Source organism: Magnolia sinica, chromosome 17 (assembly GCF_029962835.1).
Source record: "Magnolia sinica isolate HGM2019 chromosome 17, MsV1, whole genome shotgun sequence".
Classification (NCBI taxonomy): Eukaryota; Viridiplantae; Streptophyta; class Magnoliopsida; order Magnoliales; family Magnoliaceae; genus Magnolia; species Magnolia sinica.
The window spans coordinates 14,998,018-15,016,057 of record NC_080589.1 but is presented as its reverse complement, the minus strand read 5'-3'; the positions used below and the strand labels follow the sequence as shown (position 1 = coordinate 15,016,057).

Sequence of the window (18,040 nt, the reverse complement as noted above, 5' to 3'; positions counted from 1 at the left end):
TGCAATGGGCAAATTAAAGATGGAAGGGTGGGGGGAAACACAATGCTAGCTGAAAGGCCGTTCTTCTTTTGTTTCTTTCATTTCATGATGAGAAATATGTGGATTTGCTTCGTTTCTGATTTGGATGTGAATATGGATTTCATGAAAAATGTTGTGATTATCAGGGGTGTACATTGAGTCAAACCGGCTCGACTCAGCTCGGCCACTAGCTGACCCCAGCTTGAACTCGGCTCGGCTCGGTCCTTGAGCCTGACTAGCTAGCTCAGCTCAGTTCGATCTGCAGCTTGGGCCAGTTCGAGCCAAAATCAAGCCTATGCGGCATTTTCACAAACACATGCAGTGCACTTTCAATGTCTTACTGTATGTAAAACGGCTGCTGCTGTTTTACAAGTATTTCAATAAACACCTTATGGGCAATGTCAAAATCAAGGAAAAATAGTATTTGTTTCATATATTTACCTTTCTTGCCACTAGCTGACACTTCGTCGAGTCATTTCATCAAACACTTAGTGAGCAACTTCAATATCAAAGTAACTGAGTCATCGAAATCCGAGTCGAGTCGAGCTCAGGCAAGCTCGAACTCGGTTCGAAATTTTTTCGAGCTAAAAAAAATCAGCTCAACTCGGCTTGAACGAGTCAAGTTTTTTCGAGTCAAGCTAGCTAACCAAGCTAACTCGGTTCGTGTACACCCCTAGTGATTATTCATTTTTGGGTCCTGCCCAGATCAAGCGATTAAGATAATCTATTGGGTCTGATTTTTGGCCATGGCCCATCTACTATTGGAACGGCCCAGCAAGTGACCCGATATGCTCACGTCTGCCACCTGTTCCATGGAAACATACCTCTAAAATGCATAGTTTCGACTCAAAACTCGGCTGAGTCAACTCGGCGAGTGATAAAGACTGAGTCACTGGGTAATCTGACCTTCAATGATCACAGCCATTCAACTAAGGGCCTGCAAAGTGGATGGTAGGACCATTTTAACCAACACCGTCCATTTTGCATATAGTTGATAATGGTATGGCTGTCTTTATTCAATCATGGTTAGATTTCTTCTATTTAACATTTCTTCGTTGGTCATAGGTGGGTCCACCTGGTCCCCTCCAACGAAGAGGCATGGATGATAGAATTAGAAGCTATGGCCTATGATGCCCGTACATATGTGGGAACCAAGTGGGCCCACCAATGATCAAAATGGACCATCCGGTAGGAGCCTTATATTGGCTATTGCACATAGGCCATATATCGACCTGATCCTGTCATCACAACCATTAAAATAAGGGCCTACAAAATGGATGGTGAACTGTTTTCTGTGTACATTTTTCATGACTTCAATTGTATGGCATCCACTTACGCTGGAAAAGTGGGACACGGTTTCGTCGGTGACCCCAACACCAGCCACCTAGCTGGTGTCAAAGCTCTGTGGACCCCACCATGATGTATGGGTTTTACCCACGCTGTCCGTCCATTTTACCAGCTCATTTTAGGGCACGAGCCCAAAAATGATGCAGATCCAAAACTAAAGTGGACCACACCACAGGAAACAGTGGGGAATGAATCCCTGCAGTTGAAAACTTCTTAGGACCCACCGCAATGTTTATTTGCAATCAACCTGTTCATAAATTCACATAATCCTGGATGATGGGAAAACATAAGTATCAGCTTGAACCAAAACTCTGTGGCCTCCAAGAAGTTTTCAACGGTAAGCACTCAATCCCTACTGTTTCCTGTAGTGTGGTCCACGTGATCTTTGGATCTGCCTCATTTTTGGGCTCGTACCCTAAAATGAGCTGGCAAAATGGATGTACGGCGTGGATAAAACACATACATCGTTGTGGACCCACAGAGCTTTGATACCAGCTTGCTGGCTGGCGCTTGGGGTCATCAGCCAAACCACGTCCGGACAAGTGGTATGGATTACGGGATGCTCATTGTTTTGGCAGGCGACCCCTTGGCCAGGATTGATAACTGGTTCGAGTCGGATGTGACTCGTTTGAGTTGACTCAGTTTGTGTCGTATCATATCTGGACCGGCACCTGAACTGGATTGGTAAAGAGGGTGGCTGGGTCTAACTCAGACGAGTCACTTCAACTGGCTAACCCTCAACTCATGACTGAATGAGTCTGAGTCATCAGTCATCACCGGCTAAAAAAGGAAGCGGATTGCGTAGGCTTAGCGTACCGAGTAAAATCTTTGAGGTTCACCGTGATTTATATACTTTTTCGGTTGCTTCCATCCATTTTAGAAGATAATTTTATGGCTTAAGCCTAAAAATGAGACATATCCTATCTTCAAATGGATCACACCACAAGAAAGATTTGAATTGCACATCTACCGTTAATAAAATTCTTGAGGGCCATGGAAGTTTTAGTTCAAGCTTATAATTTTGTTTTCCCTTTAGCCATGTCCGTATGATCTCATGAACAGGTTGGATGACAAATAAATATCACTGAGGGGTCCAGAAAGGTTTCAACGGTGGAAATCATTATCCCTACTGTTTCCAGTGGTATGATCCACTTGATCTTTGGATATGCTTCAATTTTGGGCTCAACCTCTTAATTTAGATGAAAAATCGGATGGACGGCGTGGATAGACCACATACATTCAAGGTGGGCGCAATTGAGTTTACTCAGTACGATACTGAGTAACTCAGTAAGCAATCCGATTTCGCGAAAAAAAGGCATGCCTTCTGGATGTAATCGGAAGCGGATTGGCTGGTGTACCAGCCATCAGCTATATTGCTGGTGTAGATACGTGTCGTGCGAAGACGAGCGCCGACGCTCCTCCAGCTCCGAGTTGTACGAACGGTTCAAATCAAAGTTACATGGCCCCCACAATGATGTATTTATTATATCCACACCATCATCTATTTTTCAATATCATTTTAGGTAATTCAATAAAAATAAATCATATCTAAAGCTCTAATGGACCACACCTAAAATAGCAGCGAGGATAATGATTTTCACCGTTAAAAAATTCATAGGGCCCACTATAACGTTTATTTTCCATCCAATCTGTTAATAAGGTCAAAAATACATGGATGAAGAGGAAAATCCAATTTCATATTGATTTGAAACTTATGTAGAAGGGCTTCAATGGTAGACGTTCAATCCTCCACTACTTTTTGCAGTGTGGTCCACTTGATCTTTAGATCTGTCTAATTTTTCGGCTCAAGCCTTAAGACGAGCTCGCCAAATAAATTAACGGTTTGGATATAACACATACCTCATGATAGGACTTATAGAATTTACTGACGTCAATAAACCAGCTATGTAGCTGACGTGTGATACACCAGCCAATCCGCTTCCGATGTAATCAGTAATCAATGCCAAGTAAGGAGAGTTTTGAGAAAATTATTATTGGAGACGTGTTTTCACACAATAAAGCTCCGTGGGCCCACATGATGTATGTGTTTGATCCGCTCTGTCTATCCACTCCGTCCATCCATCTTGTGAGCCCATATTAGCCTATGATTCGAGAAAAGAGGCAGGTCCAAATCTCAAATGTACCATACCATAGGAAACAGTGGTGATTGAACCCTACCATTAAAAACCTCCTGAGAAGCTGATATTTGTGTCTTCCCTTCGCCCAGGTTTGTATGACCTAATCAAATGGCTGGATGGCAAATAAACATTACAGTGGAGCATAGGAAGTTTTTAATAGTCCCCGTCCAATCACCACCATTTAATGTAGCCTCCTGTACGCCCTCCTTCCGTTTTTCCAGTTCATTTTAAGACATGAGCCCAAAATTGAAGCACATTATCTCAACTGTACCACACGGTCCACACCACTGGAAAAATGGAAGTTCATGGCCTACGGCTGAAAATGTTTTAGGGGCCACAGAAGTTTTGTATCAAGCTGATATTTGTGTTTTCACTTCATCCAAGTCTGTGTGACCTTATGAACAGTTTGGATGACAAATAAACATCACTGTGGGCCCTAGGAAGGTTTCAACGGTGGACATCATTATCCCCACCACTTCCTTTATTATGGTCTACTTGACCTTTGGATATGCTTCAATTTTCGACTCATGCCTTAAAATGAGCTGGTAAAACTAATGGACCGTGTTGATAATACACATAAATCACGGTGGGCCCAAAAAGTTTAGATAGGACGCAATCCCGTCTGTCCATGTTGTAGACGATTCCAATCATGTGCTCGGCCTGCTGCAATACAAATGGCCATTGGATCTGTGGTCATGTTCAGTTATCTAAAATTTTGATCCCACGACATCGAAGATCTTAAACTCTAGATTAATGCCCCAACAAAACAATGGTTAATGAGACAGTTCATATTCAAAAGAAAAGAGTTAACGATCCAAGGGTTGAAATACACCAATCTGGGAGTTTCTTTTTTTGGGTGCAGATATCCACATGAGGTCCATCGTATGAACGGTTTGGATCAAAGAGATTGACCAAGAGTCTCTGCGTATCCCATAACTAATACGAATGCGCTCCTACGCTTGCCATTGGAGTTCTAATTGAATTCGAAAACGGGGAGTGGATTGGCCGTGACCCCGGGCACAGGGATATCTCTGTGCCTGGTGTTGTATAGGGTCATATATATATATATGTCCATAACAAATCCACTCCGTCCATCTGTTTTGAAAGACTACAATAGGATAGGATTCTTAAAATCAGACTGATATATAACTCAGGTAGGCCACATCAACAAAACAGTGGCAACAGCAACGTCCACCGTTGAAACCTTCCTGAAGCTAACCATGATGTTTATATTCCATCCAAACCGTTCTCAGAATTATTACCACTCAGATAAACCGTAGGAACAGATATAATCATTAAATCCCCACTGTTTCGTGTGGTATGGCCCACATGACTCTTGGGTCTGTCTGAGGTTTAGAATACTAGACTATTACAGTCTTTCACAATAGGTGAACGGAGTAGATTTGTCAAGGACATTTCTATGGGTTCCACACAGCCCCGGGCACATAGATATCTCTGTGCCCGGGGTCACAAGCAATCCGCTCAACCATCCAACGAACGCGGATTAAGTGCGATCCCTGGTCCAGCCAGATGGGTGCGGCCCTGACCGTGGGGCCCACTTAGATGTATGTGTTTTATATCCACGCCATCCATCCGTTTTGCTAGATCATTTTAGTTTTGATACCAAAAATGAAGCGGATACAAATCTCAGGTGGACCACACACAAAGGAAACAATGGTCAATGAATGCCCACCATTAAAAGCTTCCTAGAGTCTACCGTCATGTTTATTTTCCATCTAACCTGTTGATAAGGTCACACAGACCTGGATGAGGGGAAAACAAATATAGAAGATTGATCCAAAAACTTTTGTTGTAGCCCCAAGATGTTTTTAACGGTGGAAATTCAATCCCTGCTGTGTGGTACACCTGAGATTTTTATCTACTTCATTTTTTGGAACCAGAACTTATAATGAACTAAAAAACTGATGGACGGCGTGGATATATAACACAGCCATTTAGGTGGGCCCCACGGTCAGGGCCGCACCACCTGGCTGGATCTGGACGCGGATTGCCTGCTAAGTGCATTTCGCAGGAACTTCCTGTGACGGGAAGCTGGGTGGGCCACTGTGATGTTTATGAGAAATCCATACCGTCCATCCGTTTTTCCAGGTCATGTTAGGAGATGGGCCTAAAAATGATGTAGATCCAAAACTCAAGTGGTCTGCACAACAGGAAAATGGCTACCGTTGAAATCTCGCTGGGTCCACTGTGAAGTTTATATCCCATCCATACCGTTCATAAGGTCATTCCTACTGGGATAAACTGAATATACAAAAATATTAGCCTGATCCAAAATTTCCGTGGCCCCACAAATGTTTCAACGGTGGACGTTCAAACATCACTGTTTCCTATCGTGCGCGTCAATTGAGTTTTGGATGTGGATAATTTTTCGGCCCATGTTATAACATGATCTGGAAAAACGGATGGACGTGGTGGATTACTCAAAAGCATCACGATGGGGCCCACCTAGCTTTCCGTTGCAGGAATTTCCTGCGAAGGCTTTGGCAGGAGTCCGATCCCGAGTCGCGTTATCTTCCCATGCAACAATATAAATAGAATCTCATTCACAAGACGTAGAACGTTCTCTCTCACTCTCTCTTTCCATCTTTCAGGAACAAGGCAAAGAGGCAAGTTTTCTCTTTCTCTCTCTAACGTTTCCTGCTTTCTCCCCCTCTCAAGAAGAAGAAGAAGAAGAAGAAGGCAAAGAGGCAAGTTCTCTCTCTTTCTCTCTCTAACGTTTCCTGTTCTTTTAAGTATGGTTGGCCCCACTTGAGGCAAGCCATCTTCCTCTGGCTTAGGACTAATGAATGGACGAGACTCATGATCCATGACCATAGGACGTCCACATACGTGCATGCCACTCTCATGGTTTTAGCACTCACTCTGACTCAGTCCTCCCGTTTCGAGTCTCGCTTCTTCAACTCAGGCCAAGTCACCTTATTTCCAATTCTAACAAATAGAGTGTATGATTCGGTAATCTAGACCATTAGTCTGTTGATTTGCATCTTGGATGACATGACCCAAAAAAATTTTCTACCTTGGAATAATTCAATGACGTCTATTATTTCAGTTGAATCCATACTGTTGTTCTTAACCGTCTATAGGACAGCAGCCTGGAAATTATTTGGAGCATTGTCCATTTGCAGCGATCCATAACATATCAACGGTCTTGATCGCCCATCCATAGGCCCACTTGCTAGAACTAAAAACCCCTGCGTGCAAGTCATCTAGCAGATGACTGTTTTATATAACTTATCGCCAGACAAGTCGAACAGGTTGATTCGGCATAGCCTCGTCAAACCATAGCCTGAAGTAAGATTTGCGAAGCTAACCTGGCTAGTAGCTATAGCATGGCTTTTCTAATTATTATTATTATTATTTTTTTTATGAAATTTTGAATCCAGTTGGACGATTTGCCGAAACAGACTACTAACAGAATGATGAAGAAGTCCATTGATATAAAAATAGAATGGAGTTCCATAGACGAGGGAATAAGCAAGGTATATAAGATTCTCGACGGTGAATACAGAAACCCATTCACTCCAGAAGAGTATAGTATTCTCTATACGTATCCTTTTTCTTTGTTTTGTTTTGTTTTGTTTTTAATTTCTGATCGCCAATATCATATATGTTCATATACACAATCAATGGTGTTTTGTTGCAGATCCTTAACTTTCAAAACAGAATAGTTTACAATCGTTGCACCCAGAAACCTCCGCCCGACTATTTACTGCCCGACTATTTATCTCAAGTCTATGACAAATACAAGAAAGCATCCGACGAATACATTAAGTCGACGGTAAGAAAGACTAATTTCTTCTGTTTTTCTTATAAGTTCCAGTCCGTGTTTGGATGTGCTATCGAATTGAATTGCAAACATTAATTTCGGTTGAATGGGAAGTGGCCAAGTTGTATTTGCAATCAGGAAGTAATTCCTTTCATGTCCAGCTTGAAAATAATGTCAATCCAACTTGGAGCTTAATCCTTCGGTATGAACAATGAGGAAGTTTATTGCAATTCAATTGATGCTGCATCCAAACACTATCTTAGATTCATAAGCTGCAACTTAGCAGCAAGTACCTTTAGCCTTGCGGAGACTGGTCTATTATTGTTGTGGCTGCGTTTGTTTGGACGTTCAAATGAAATGAATTGCAACAACTCAATCCAGACAGGAAGGTTATTGTAATTCAATTCAATAATGCATCCAAAGGCAGCAAGATATTCACAAGTGGCAAGCAAGCTGCAAGCATCTTTAGCCCTGTGAAAAGAGGTCTTTTATCATAGTAGAAGCATTTGGATGTTCAAGTGAAATGAGTTGTGATAACTCAATTCAGTATAGAGGAATTGCAAGTGGGGCTTTAGTCATGACGAGGAACTAAAACATTATCTTCCCTGCTTTTGTTATCTCCTTTTTGTTTGAATTGATTTATCGCAATTCTAACCAATTAAGCATCCAAACGCACCCAGCATGTTCCTGTGATTAAATCCTTATGTAAGCACCTTTTTCCATCTCCCTTGTTTGGTTGTCACTATCAGGTATTACCGTCGTTGAAAGAGAAACATGGCATGTTCATGTTGAGAGATCTTGTGAGAAGGTGGGGTGATCACAAAGTTCTAATCAGATGGCTTTCACGTATCTTTAGTTATCTCGAACGATTTTACATTCCAAGGGAGAATAAGCCCAAACTTTATGAAGCGGGTGTCACATGCTTCCGTGATTTGGTAACTCTACCCCTTCTTTTCCTCAAAACCTTGCTATTTTCTCTTATCATTCTGTTTAGTTCTTTTTCTTTTTCTTTTTCCTCACTGGAAACGCCATTGAATGGAATTTGAATTAGCTAGTTCAAAAGGAATTATAGGTCCTCTAACATGTTTGACATTGTACATGATCATGTTTTGGAGATCCAAACCATTCATCCTATTGACCCACTTTGGATGGGGGATGCCTGAAAAATCTTCCGGATTGGTATTCTAACCCTTTGATCAATGGCCTATAATAGAAAATTCAGGAGAGAATATGACATTAACCCATATTCAAACAAAGAACACAGTCCAAGAATAAAAGGCTTAAGATCTTCCAATCTGTAAGACTCTTGGGACCACAAAATTAATGGACTGGATCACCGAAACTCAGTCTCATATGTTCATAAATCTGTCGGCAATATAACTGTACGCTCCCTGATGAGCAGGGCTCCATGATTCCTTCCCAAAAGTCAATAGAGGATGACCACAACTTATTCGTTGTATTATTCATAATCAGGAAGTATGCCTTGAGATCGTTCTTTCCAAATCCAATTTAAGAACTGTATTATTGAGACTTGGAATGTAGAAATAAGAATGTCAAGCAACTCAATTCCTATTTGAACTGAGTAATGCCGATCCCATTTGATCGTCCATCCAAACACTACCTTAATTATTCAGTCACTTGGGTTTTGTATGCTAGATCCAAGTATTTGATACCAATACCAATATAACTCTCATATTCTGGTCTTCTTTTTTTTTATTATATAAGATAATTCAATTTCCATATTTTTGAGTTTCAGGTCCACAATGAGCTAAAGGGTAGAGTTAAAGATGAACTGCTTGTTTTGGTATGTACCATTTCATTCTTGTGGGCACATACCTTCTTTTATACAAATACAAAATAGTTAAATGGAAAATGTTTTTTTTTTTTTAAGATTGATCGAGAGCGTGAAGGAGAGCATATCGATCGGTCATTAATAAAGAAGGTTGTGGATGTCTTTGTAGAAGCTGGGGAGGGTGGAAATATGGAATTATATGAAAATGACTTAGAGGCACATATCCTTGATAGTTCAGCTAATTACTATGCCCAACAGGCTTCAGAGCATATTAATGCAGATTCCTGCCCGCAATACATGTTGATGGTTTGTACCTACTTTAAGCCAAACCATTTAAAGAAATGGACTTATGGGTTGTATTTAGCTTTTTGTTTTATATCTTTCAGGTTGAGAAGTACTTGAAAAGAGAGAGAGATATGGCCTCCTGTTGCTTACCTTCAAGTAGTGAGCCAAAGCTGTTGGAGGTATTCTAGATTAGATTGTGTTTGGGTGCACAGTTGAATTCAAATAAAATGCTTAGTTTAGCTGTTTAGGGTGTGTTTGGTTGCACCAAACATGCCCTTAATGAATTGGAAATGAACAAATTGGATTTACCTTGGTATTTTGTATTGATGGAGTAGGCTCATCTTTCTCAAGTTGGACCCTAAAGGAGTGAACTAAGATCTGGTCATTTCATCCCTATTGCACTAAAAGTTGCAATCCATTTCAGTCATGCAATCACATGCAGGCTATCATTGGATGATTTTCTGTACTAGTTGAACGGAATAATTGTATCTGTTCATACAGTTTCTAATCTTATTTGTTATGGGCTTTGATCTCTCTTTACAGAGAATGCAAGATGAGATGCTATTCAAATATATTAACCAACTGCTTGAAAATGAACATACAGGATTGCGTGCATTGCTCCGAGATGATGAGGTGAGTATGGATATGCAATTCTTACAATCCGTTTACAGATTATTTTTAGCCAAGGTAATTGATGCTTAAGGGTTGCAATCGGATTGGATATAATGTAGATGGTTTTATGCCTTTGCTAGGTGGATCATCTTTCAAGGGTGTATAGGCTCTTTTCTAAGATAGATGAAGGCCTCAAGCTGGTGTCTGAGATGTATAAGAAGGTGGGAATGAGTCTTGCTAAAGATGCTTACTTGTGGGTTATTCGTGGGTATTTGAAATAATCTTTACCTTTGGGAGCCACCTTTTGTAATAAAACAGTGGAAAGTTTGTACTTTGTATTACCTGAAATTCAAAGAATGGATGCTGCCATCAGTCCTAGTGGATGTAGATACCATTTTATGTTATCTTTATTTTAGTTTTACTAAATTTTCATTTTTTTTCATTTTTTGAAATCTAATGCAGCATGTAACTGAAGAAGGTCTAGCCTTGGTCAAATTTGCAGATGATGCAATGAGCGACAAGGTTTGTCTTCTAATATCCTTTATGCAGTTTCAGATCATCCAAAAATGTGATTGTTGGCAAAGCATAATGGTTCCATAACTGGGTTAATTTTCCATATGATATGGGCTTTTAGGCTGTTTTTGGCTCATGGTCATTTTGGGGCTGGAGGATATTAATTTTTTATTTTAGAACCTCTACTCTCATTAGTGATGTTCCTGAAATTGTGAATTACTTTTCTCTGGGCCAACCAGAATGTTACCGTTCTCACTATATCATGATTGTGAATGATGATTTATTAAAAAAAATAAAAATAAAATGGAAAACAGATAATATATGCTCTGCTACTCTTATATAGAACCAATGTCCTTCTCATGGTGTAAAGAAAAGGAAGCTGATCTATTTATTATAATATAATTCATATTATGACAAGTGAGGTTGTAAGTGTTTTCAGTGGGGCTAAACTTTCTTGTTCAAAATCATGAATTGAATGTACATGACTCATGAGGGAAAAGACGATTACATCAGATTGATCATCAAGGCCTACCTGGCCAGATTAGTTTGGGTCAGACACTCCTCTTCATTTATCAGATTTTGCTTTCAAATGCTCATAAATGGGGTCTGAAAGATATTTGATATTTGAGAAGACATTTATGATGAAACCTTAGCCTTAACCCGCAGCCCAAAATGCTAGTAATGGGTGAGTTATTTGTACCTATATAATGGGAACTTAATGTCTCTAGTTCCTTTGTGAGAAATTCTGTTGCTTCATTTACCAGCAAGTTCGCTATCCATCTTTTGTAGAAAATTAGTAGTGATAATTCTCTGCTCTCTTTTCATGATTGAATTGAATTGCTATAATTATTTCAGTGAGGGAAATGCCAACATATAATTACATTCCTTAGTAGAACTCTTGATAAGAATTCTAAGATGATTGCTATTCGGTCATGTGAACTAATTGTTTTGGTTCAATGTAATAGGCATCGAAACACAACCTTTGATAGGTTTCCTAGAAAATGTGACTAATCTCAACATATTTTCCACAGGCAGAGAAAAAAGACAAAGTCGGATCGCAAGATCAGTTTTTTGTAAGAAACCTTATTGCACTTCACGACAGGTACATGGGCTATGTGAAAAACAATTTTATGAGCCATTCACTCTTCCACAAGGTCAGCATTTGGGCTTACAGTATTTCATTCTCTCTCTCTTTGTGTTTTCTTTTGTCTTTTTACTTACATGTTATTGGATCATTCTAAAGGCACTCAAAGAAGCTTTTGAAGTCTTTTGCAATAAGGATGTTAGGAGCATGACTGCTCCAGAATTACTATCGACTTTTGTTGACAATATCCTTAAGAAGGGTGGTGGAAGTGAGAAGCTAAGTGACGATGCTATTGATGAGATGCTTGACAAGGTTTATTATTCACATTTTCATAATATATTTCCATTGAGAAATGACCACATACAACATTGTAAACTGCAATAGGGATTCTCTCCCTCTAAATTCAAAGAAGATTTCTCATTAGAACTAAATTCAAAAAGATTATTTGACAATCTTCTTTGAATTTAAAGGGTAAAATTACTGTCGTACCACAGTGTTATATGTGATCATTTCTCATTAGCTTTTGATAAATACCTTGGTGATGCTTTCACTTGCTTTTGAGATTTCAAGAAACCATTATATGTTTGCAGCTTGTGGGATTGCTTGTCTATATCCACAACAAAGATCTCTTCGCTGAGTTCTGCAGGTAAATTTCTTCATCCTTTGTACTAGTATGGACCCCATACCGAGGACCTATATGCTGGTTTTACAGTTTTGGTAAGGGTGTGTTTGGGTGCACAATAGAACTAATTCGAGTAAGGAAAGTGAATAAAGCAGAATAACCATAGTGGGTGTGGCACCGTTTTGATTCATTAGTCATGACCTAACCTGTAGTTGCAATTCCAAATGTTTCAGGCTGGACTGGAAATGACCATGATGGCAATTTTGGAGTCTAATCCATTGTTTAGGTGGATTGGGGCTCATTCCATGTTGGTCATTTCATCTAAAGTGACTTGAGATATTGCAATTCATTTTAATTAAGCTAGCAAACAAAACATAATGATGGGAGTGGGAGTTACCGAATTTGCTTGTCTATGAATAATTCCTATTGAACTAGATAATCATGGTGGCTTCATTGCAGGAAAAAGCTTGCTCGTAGGCTGCTGTCGGATAGGAGCTCGAGTGTTGACCACGAAGGAAGCTTTTTAACTAAGCTAAAGCAACAGTGGGGTGGCCAATTTATGTCGAAGATGGAAGGAATGGTCTGTCTTGGATTAATTACTTGCCCAAACTAATTGTGGCTCTTTTTTTCTTTTTCCCATCAAAAGGGATTTCTTGGGGTTGTTCTTTCATGTTTATCTGGCAAATGCAGCTCACGGATTTGACATTAGCGAGGGAGAATCAACAGAATTTTGAGAGTTACCTTCAGGAGAACCCACAGGAAAATGCAGGGATCAACTTGACCGTCACCGTGCTAACTACTGGATTCTGGCCCAGTTACAAGCCATCTGATCTCAACCTTCCATCAGAGATGGCAAGAAACTATCCCGTATCACAATAGTCTTCTTAAATTTTAGGAATGCTAATTGCATGCAACTCAGCCCAAGAGTCAGTCCCACCACAAGGTCCTAAAAGCTTGATTGGATCGAGGCTGAAAAAATGGGTAGTTTCTTCTCTCAAATCAAGTGGCTTGAACTACCCAACCTGCTCAATCTTTGGGATGTGGCCCGTATATCGCATGCATACCATTCCTAAACTTTCTAAGTTTACCCCTAATATGAATCCCTAGTATCTCATATATATCTCTTTTTTTTTCCACAGATACGTGGTGTTGAGGTTTTCAAGAAGTACTTTGAAACCAAAACACAGAACAGAAAGTTGATGTGGATCTCCTCGATGGGTACTTGTGTCTTAACTGGCAGGTTCAATAGGAATCCAATTGATCTAGTTGTAACTACATATCAGGTGTGTAAGTCCAAATATATGTTTTCTCTACTTGGGCAGAACGTTGTTGGAATGCTAACTTGGATGTTTACTGGTTTATGCTATATACAGGCCGCGACTCTGTTACTCTTCAATGCTTCAGAAAAATTAAGTTACCAAGAGATTATGTTACAGCTAAATCTGACAGACGATGATGTGACTAGATTGCTGCATTCACTGTCATGCTCGAAATACAAAATTCTAAACAAAGAGCCGAATAATAAAACTCTCTCCAAAAATGACACCTTCGAATTCAATTCCACGTTTACTGACAAGATGAGGAGGATCAAGGTTAGAACTGCTTCCGTTCTCTTCGGATTTGGTTTTCATGTGGTTTTACCTTTAGGGAATGTGTTTCGATGCTTCATTGAATTGAGGTTCCTTGAGGAAATGACTGAAGTTGGGTGGCACCATTTTAGTTCATAATGACCCACTTTGGTCATTTGCTCTTTATTGAATTGAATTATTTCAACGCAGTTCTATCGGATATCCAAACGGGCCCCATCATGGAAGTCGCAATTCCATGACATTTATATTGGTTGATCTTTCTCTGTTATAGGTAGTGTTTGGGTGCTCAATTTAACTATTCATCCAACTAATTAGAGAGTATTGAATAAAAGTGGAGGGTCAAAATATTTCATTTGATAATCGTGAACAAAACCCAAATTGCAATTCGTATGTTCTACATCTGACTTGAAATGGTAGCAATTGCAATTTGGGGAGTAGTCTCTCATTATGAATTGAAGTCAATCTAACCCACTTTTGCCATTACTATTTATGGAATTGAATTTTAGCAAGTTCTTCAGTTGAGCATTCAAATATGGCCTTATTCTAGTTGATAGGTGGTAGTAATTAATTCACAACACTAAACCATGTTATCTAAGAATAAAAATGGGGGTCTCCTAATCTCACATGTTTTTATAAGGCCACCCCTCTACATGTCCCTACATGGGTGATGTGGCACACTAGTATGGAATCCAAGTCATCCATCAGTTGGATCTCACCATTTAAATGGCATTGCCCCAAAATCAGGTTAGTCCACAATCTTAGAAACTGATGGATGGCTTAGGAAAACCTGCGTAAGTTTATTTATTTGATAAACCGTGACCACCCAATCAGTTGAATCAGGCGACGTTAGCTTAAATATCCACATGTCGGGTTAGCAAACCTCCAGATATGATCTTAACTTGATAAGTTGTTTAAGCTTAGAGAGATGATTTCCATTCAAAATGTGCAGGTTCCTCCCCCTCCTATGGATGAGAAGAAGAAGGTGATGGAAGATGTCGACAAAGATCGGCGATATACGATTGATGCAGCGGTTGTTCGTATCATGAAGACCAGAAAAGCCTTGAACTTTCAGCAGCTCGTGATAGAATGTGTGCAACAACTCAGCCAAATGTTCAAGGTACCACAATCTTTTCCCCTTTCTTCCCTTAAAAAACACAAGTGATTGGACCATGGTTTTCGTCCAATCTGTGCTGGCATGCAAATGGACTTTTAGCTCAAAGCCAAGAGTGAAATGAGCAATGCTCTATGTTCAACTGGCAAATAATTACAAGTTTTGGGCTATGATTCATTCAAGATATCAATTGTCCAGTTCACAATACCCCACCATGTGTATAGTGGGGACACTACTTGGGTAGAAACTTTATGAACCATGTTTTTGCCGCATTTTTCTTTAAACAACAGACAATATGGAAATATTGATGGTTTGGGATTGGTTTGATTTTGCAGCCCGATCCTAAGTTGATTAAGAAGCGGATGGAAGATCTTATACAGAGGAATTTCTTGGAGAGGGATCAAGAGAATCGCAACATGATCAAATACATTGCTTGATAAGCTGCCAAGCATGGCCTATGCTATTTGGGCACTCCAAAATGGGTGTTACATACAAAAAGAGTGATAGTATACTGCAAAGTACATGGAGGATCTATGAGTTATTCAATTACCAGTAATTGCAATGCCTGGTTACTGTAATTGCTAGCAGTTGTAATTTCTTTCTTAGGCATAGGTTTTATTTATTTATTAATTTAAAAGGTTCTTTGGCATAGGTATTGTGATTCCTAGAAACTATAATGCCTGTGTTTGGTTAGGTTCAGCATTTTATTGAGAAAGTTCAACGGTCAAAGAATAGAAAGAAATCATTTTTAGTTTACTAATTTAAGAATCATTCAAGTTAAATGAACAAGTGTGGCCCATTCTATAATCTAATCAACTATAACTCTCAAATATAAATTGTGTACCATGCAATCGAATTGATGAGGGGATGTTTTTGCTGCCCAAGTAAGAAAAATGTGCACATGGACGATCCACAATGGCTAGGGAATTGAATAGCCTATATTGATCATACTTTGGTCTGATCATTGATATAGACTGTCCATCATGGTTCTCACCCTTAATCGTCCATCCTATAAAAAAATCACTTTCATTGGAATGCTTCTCGATGAGAGCAGATATTGAAGTTACTCAATTCCTGTCCTACTCCTGGTGATGGGTGTACAGTGGCTAAGGAGGGTGTGTGGTTTGGCATAGAAGAGAATGAGTAGGATGGACATAATGAGGGGACCTATGGGAAGGGGAGAGAGTGATGTAGGACGGTCTAAAGTAGAATGCATGTGTGAGCACAGAAATTATCTAGTGAAATAAACTAAGCAAATCAATTGAAATATTCACATTCCACATCATAGTAAAGATAATAACAAAGGAAACATGCAATGGTTGCAGACCCCATCATCACAATCCTGCGGTACCGTATTCAAATCATGCGTGGATTAGATCCGGCAAGTGATGGGACCTCCCGATCTTACATGGTTTCAATCCAACAATCAATGCAGCTTCTCTAGTCCAGGAAATCAAATGATTTCTAGAATAGGGATGGTTGGAAAATCTGAGAGAGGGTTAGGATCAATTCTCAGATTTTCTGGGTCAATAGCAATAAAAAAAATACTAGGCATAGAAAGAGAAAAAGAAGGTTGGAGGGCTATAAATAGAATTTAAAAGAAGAGAAAAAAACACACAAAACAAAGCTTTCTTAAAAAAAATAAATTCATGCGTAACATATTAGTGTTCTAACTCATCGTATACGTGTGTCCTCCTAATGTGGGGCCTTCAATTAATCCAGGGACACGTGTAAGGTCTTCAGAGAGGCTCGATGAAAATGAGAGGGGGGGTTTATTTATAGTTGAAGGGATGTCGTAACCACTAGTGGGTGAGTACTACATGATTTTCCCTCAGAATATCTCATGGTGAACAATTCTTGGATATGTATACTCTTGTATACATGTTTTTTATTCTTGTGAGCATACCATCTATAATTTGATTAATTTTGGAAAAACTACAACTTCAAGGGAGGGGACTTTGCCTACCGCCAGTCAAAATCACAATACAAAATGAGGTCTCTAACAAAAGAAACAGAGGAACTCCTGATGCAATATATCTACGAACAAAAGAATTCAAACGCCAAACTTGAAAGCCAGTCACCCACATGGACCTATGCTGCTGATGGTGATCATCCAGGCGACAAATGAAATTGGCTGAGACAGAGCCCAGGAACAGAGCAATAGACAATGTCTGAGAGCTCTCTTCTTATATCCACGGACACACCAAACCTTCCAAGAGAAGTTGAACTAGTGGTCTGTCAGGCTGTCAATACAGTTTGCATTTTAATGGTGCTATTAACATCTTCTGATGCAATTCTGGCTAATCTAACCCCTGCACTTGTTGCAGAGGCAGGCCGGGCTTCCAATCTGTTAGTTGAGGTGATGAGGTCACGCCTTCTCAAGTCTCACATGCAATTTTTTAGCTTTCCTGCATAAGCTGATGAGGTCGTGACTTCTCAAGGCTCACATGTTGCACCTGCAATTAGACATCCTTCACACTCAAGGCAGAACAGGTTTGTGATGATCCAACTAGATATATGTTGCCGTCAATTGCCATCAATCTTCTAACAATTGGGTGCCCTAATTATGGGTGTTGGCTTTTTGCTTAGTTGCTGGCTTTTTTGTTTTGTTTACTTTTCTACTGTTATTCTTTTTTAGGCTGTCTTCTATTTTTGTTTTCTTTTGTTTTTCTGTTTTCAGTCCTTGTTGTTGTATACTTACCAATTGTACTAGCATATCAAGAGAAAATTGAACTTAAAGGAGATCAAATGTATACTTACTAACAGCTTGTGTTTTCATCAATTATATTTGTGAAAAAATTGGTTTCCGAGTTTGTTTACGGTGCGTTTGGATGCATCAAATTTCATGATATTTTGCACCAAATTAGATTTATCAATCATGAAAGTCATGATTTTGGTGCAACCAAATGCACCCTTATGATAAATACATGACTATTTGTCTCCATGATTTTGTATTGAGCATTTTTCTTGTTTCTTGTTTTCTTTTTTGTTGAACATGCTATACCCATTAGCATTTAGCGCCATTATGCTAATTGTAGTAGATGATTTAGCTGCAAACCATGATGTTATGCAGATAGTAGAGGTACCAATTAAGAAGATTTATCTTTCAAAAAAATAAAATAAATCAATTGAGATGACTCTG

The 18,040-nt window shown here is 39.4% G+C and overlaps 1 protein-coding gene across 1 annotated transcript; it reads left to right on the top strand.

Moving 5' to 3' along the window:
- Nucleotides 1-6,911: 6,911 nt before the first annotated feature.
- Nucleotides 6,912-15,529, top strand: LOC131231640 (cullin-1-like). The gene is made up of 18 exons (XM_058227896.1): nt 6,912-7,071; nt 7,188-7,302; nt 8,040-8,225; nt 9,047-9,094; nt 9,182-9,388; nt 9,469-9,546; nt 9,911-10,000; nt 10,120-10,200; nt 10,442-10,501; nt 11,524-11,646; nt 11,736-11,888; nt 12,167-12,222; nt 12,658-12,778; nt 12,889-13,050; nt 13,338-13,481; nt 13,572-13,790; nt 14,737-14,904; nt 15,234-15,529. The coding sequence occupies exons 1-18, from the start codon at nt 6,941-6,943 to the stop codon at nt 15,333-15,335; spliced, it is 2,244 nt and encodes a 747-aa protein (XP_058083879.1). The 5' UTR covers nt 6,912-6,940; the 3' UTR covers nt 15,336-15,529.
- Nucleotides 15,530-18,040: the final 2,511 nt, after the last annotated feature.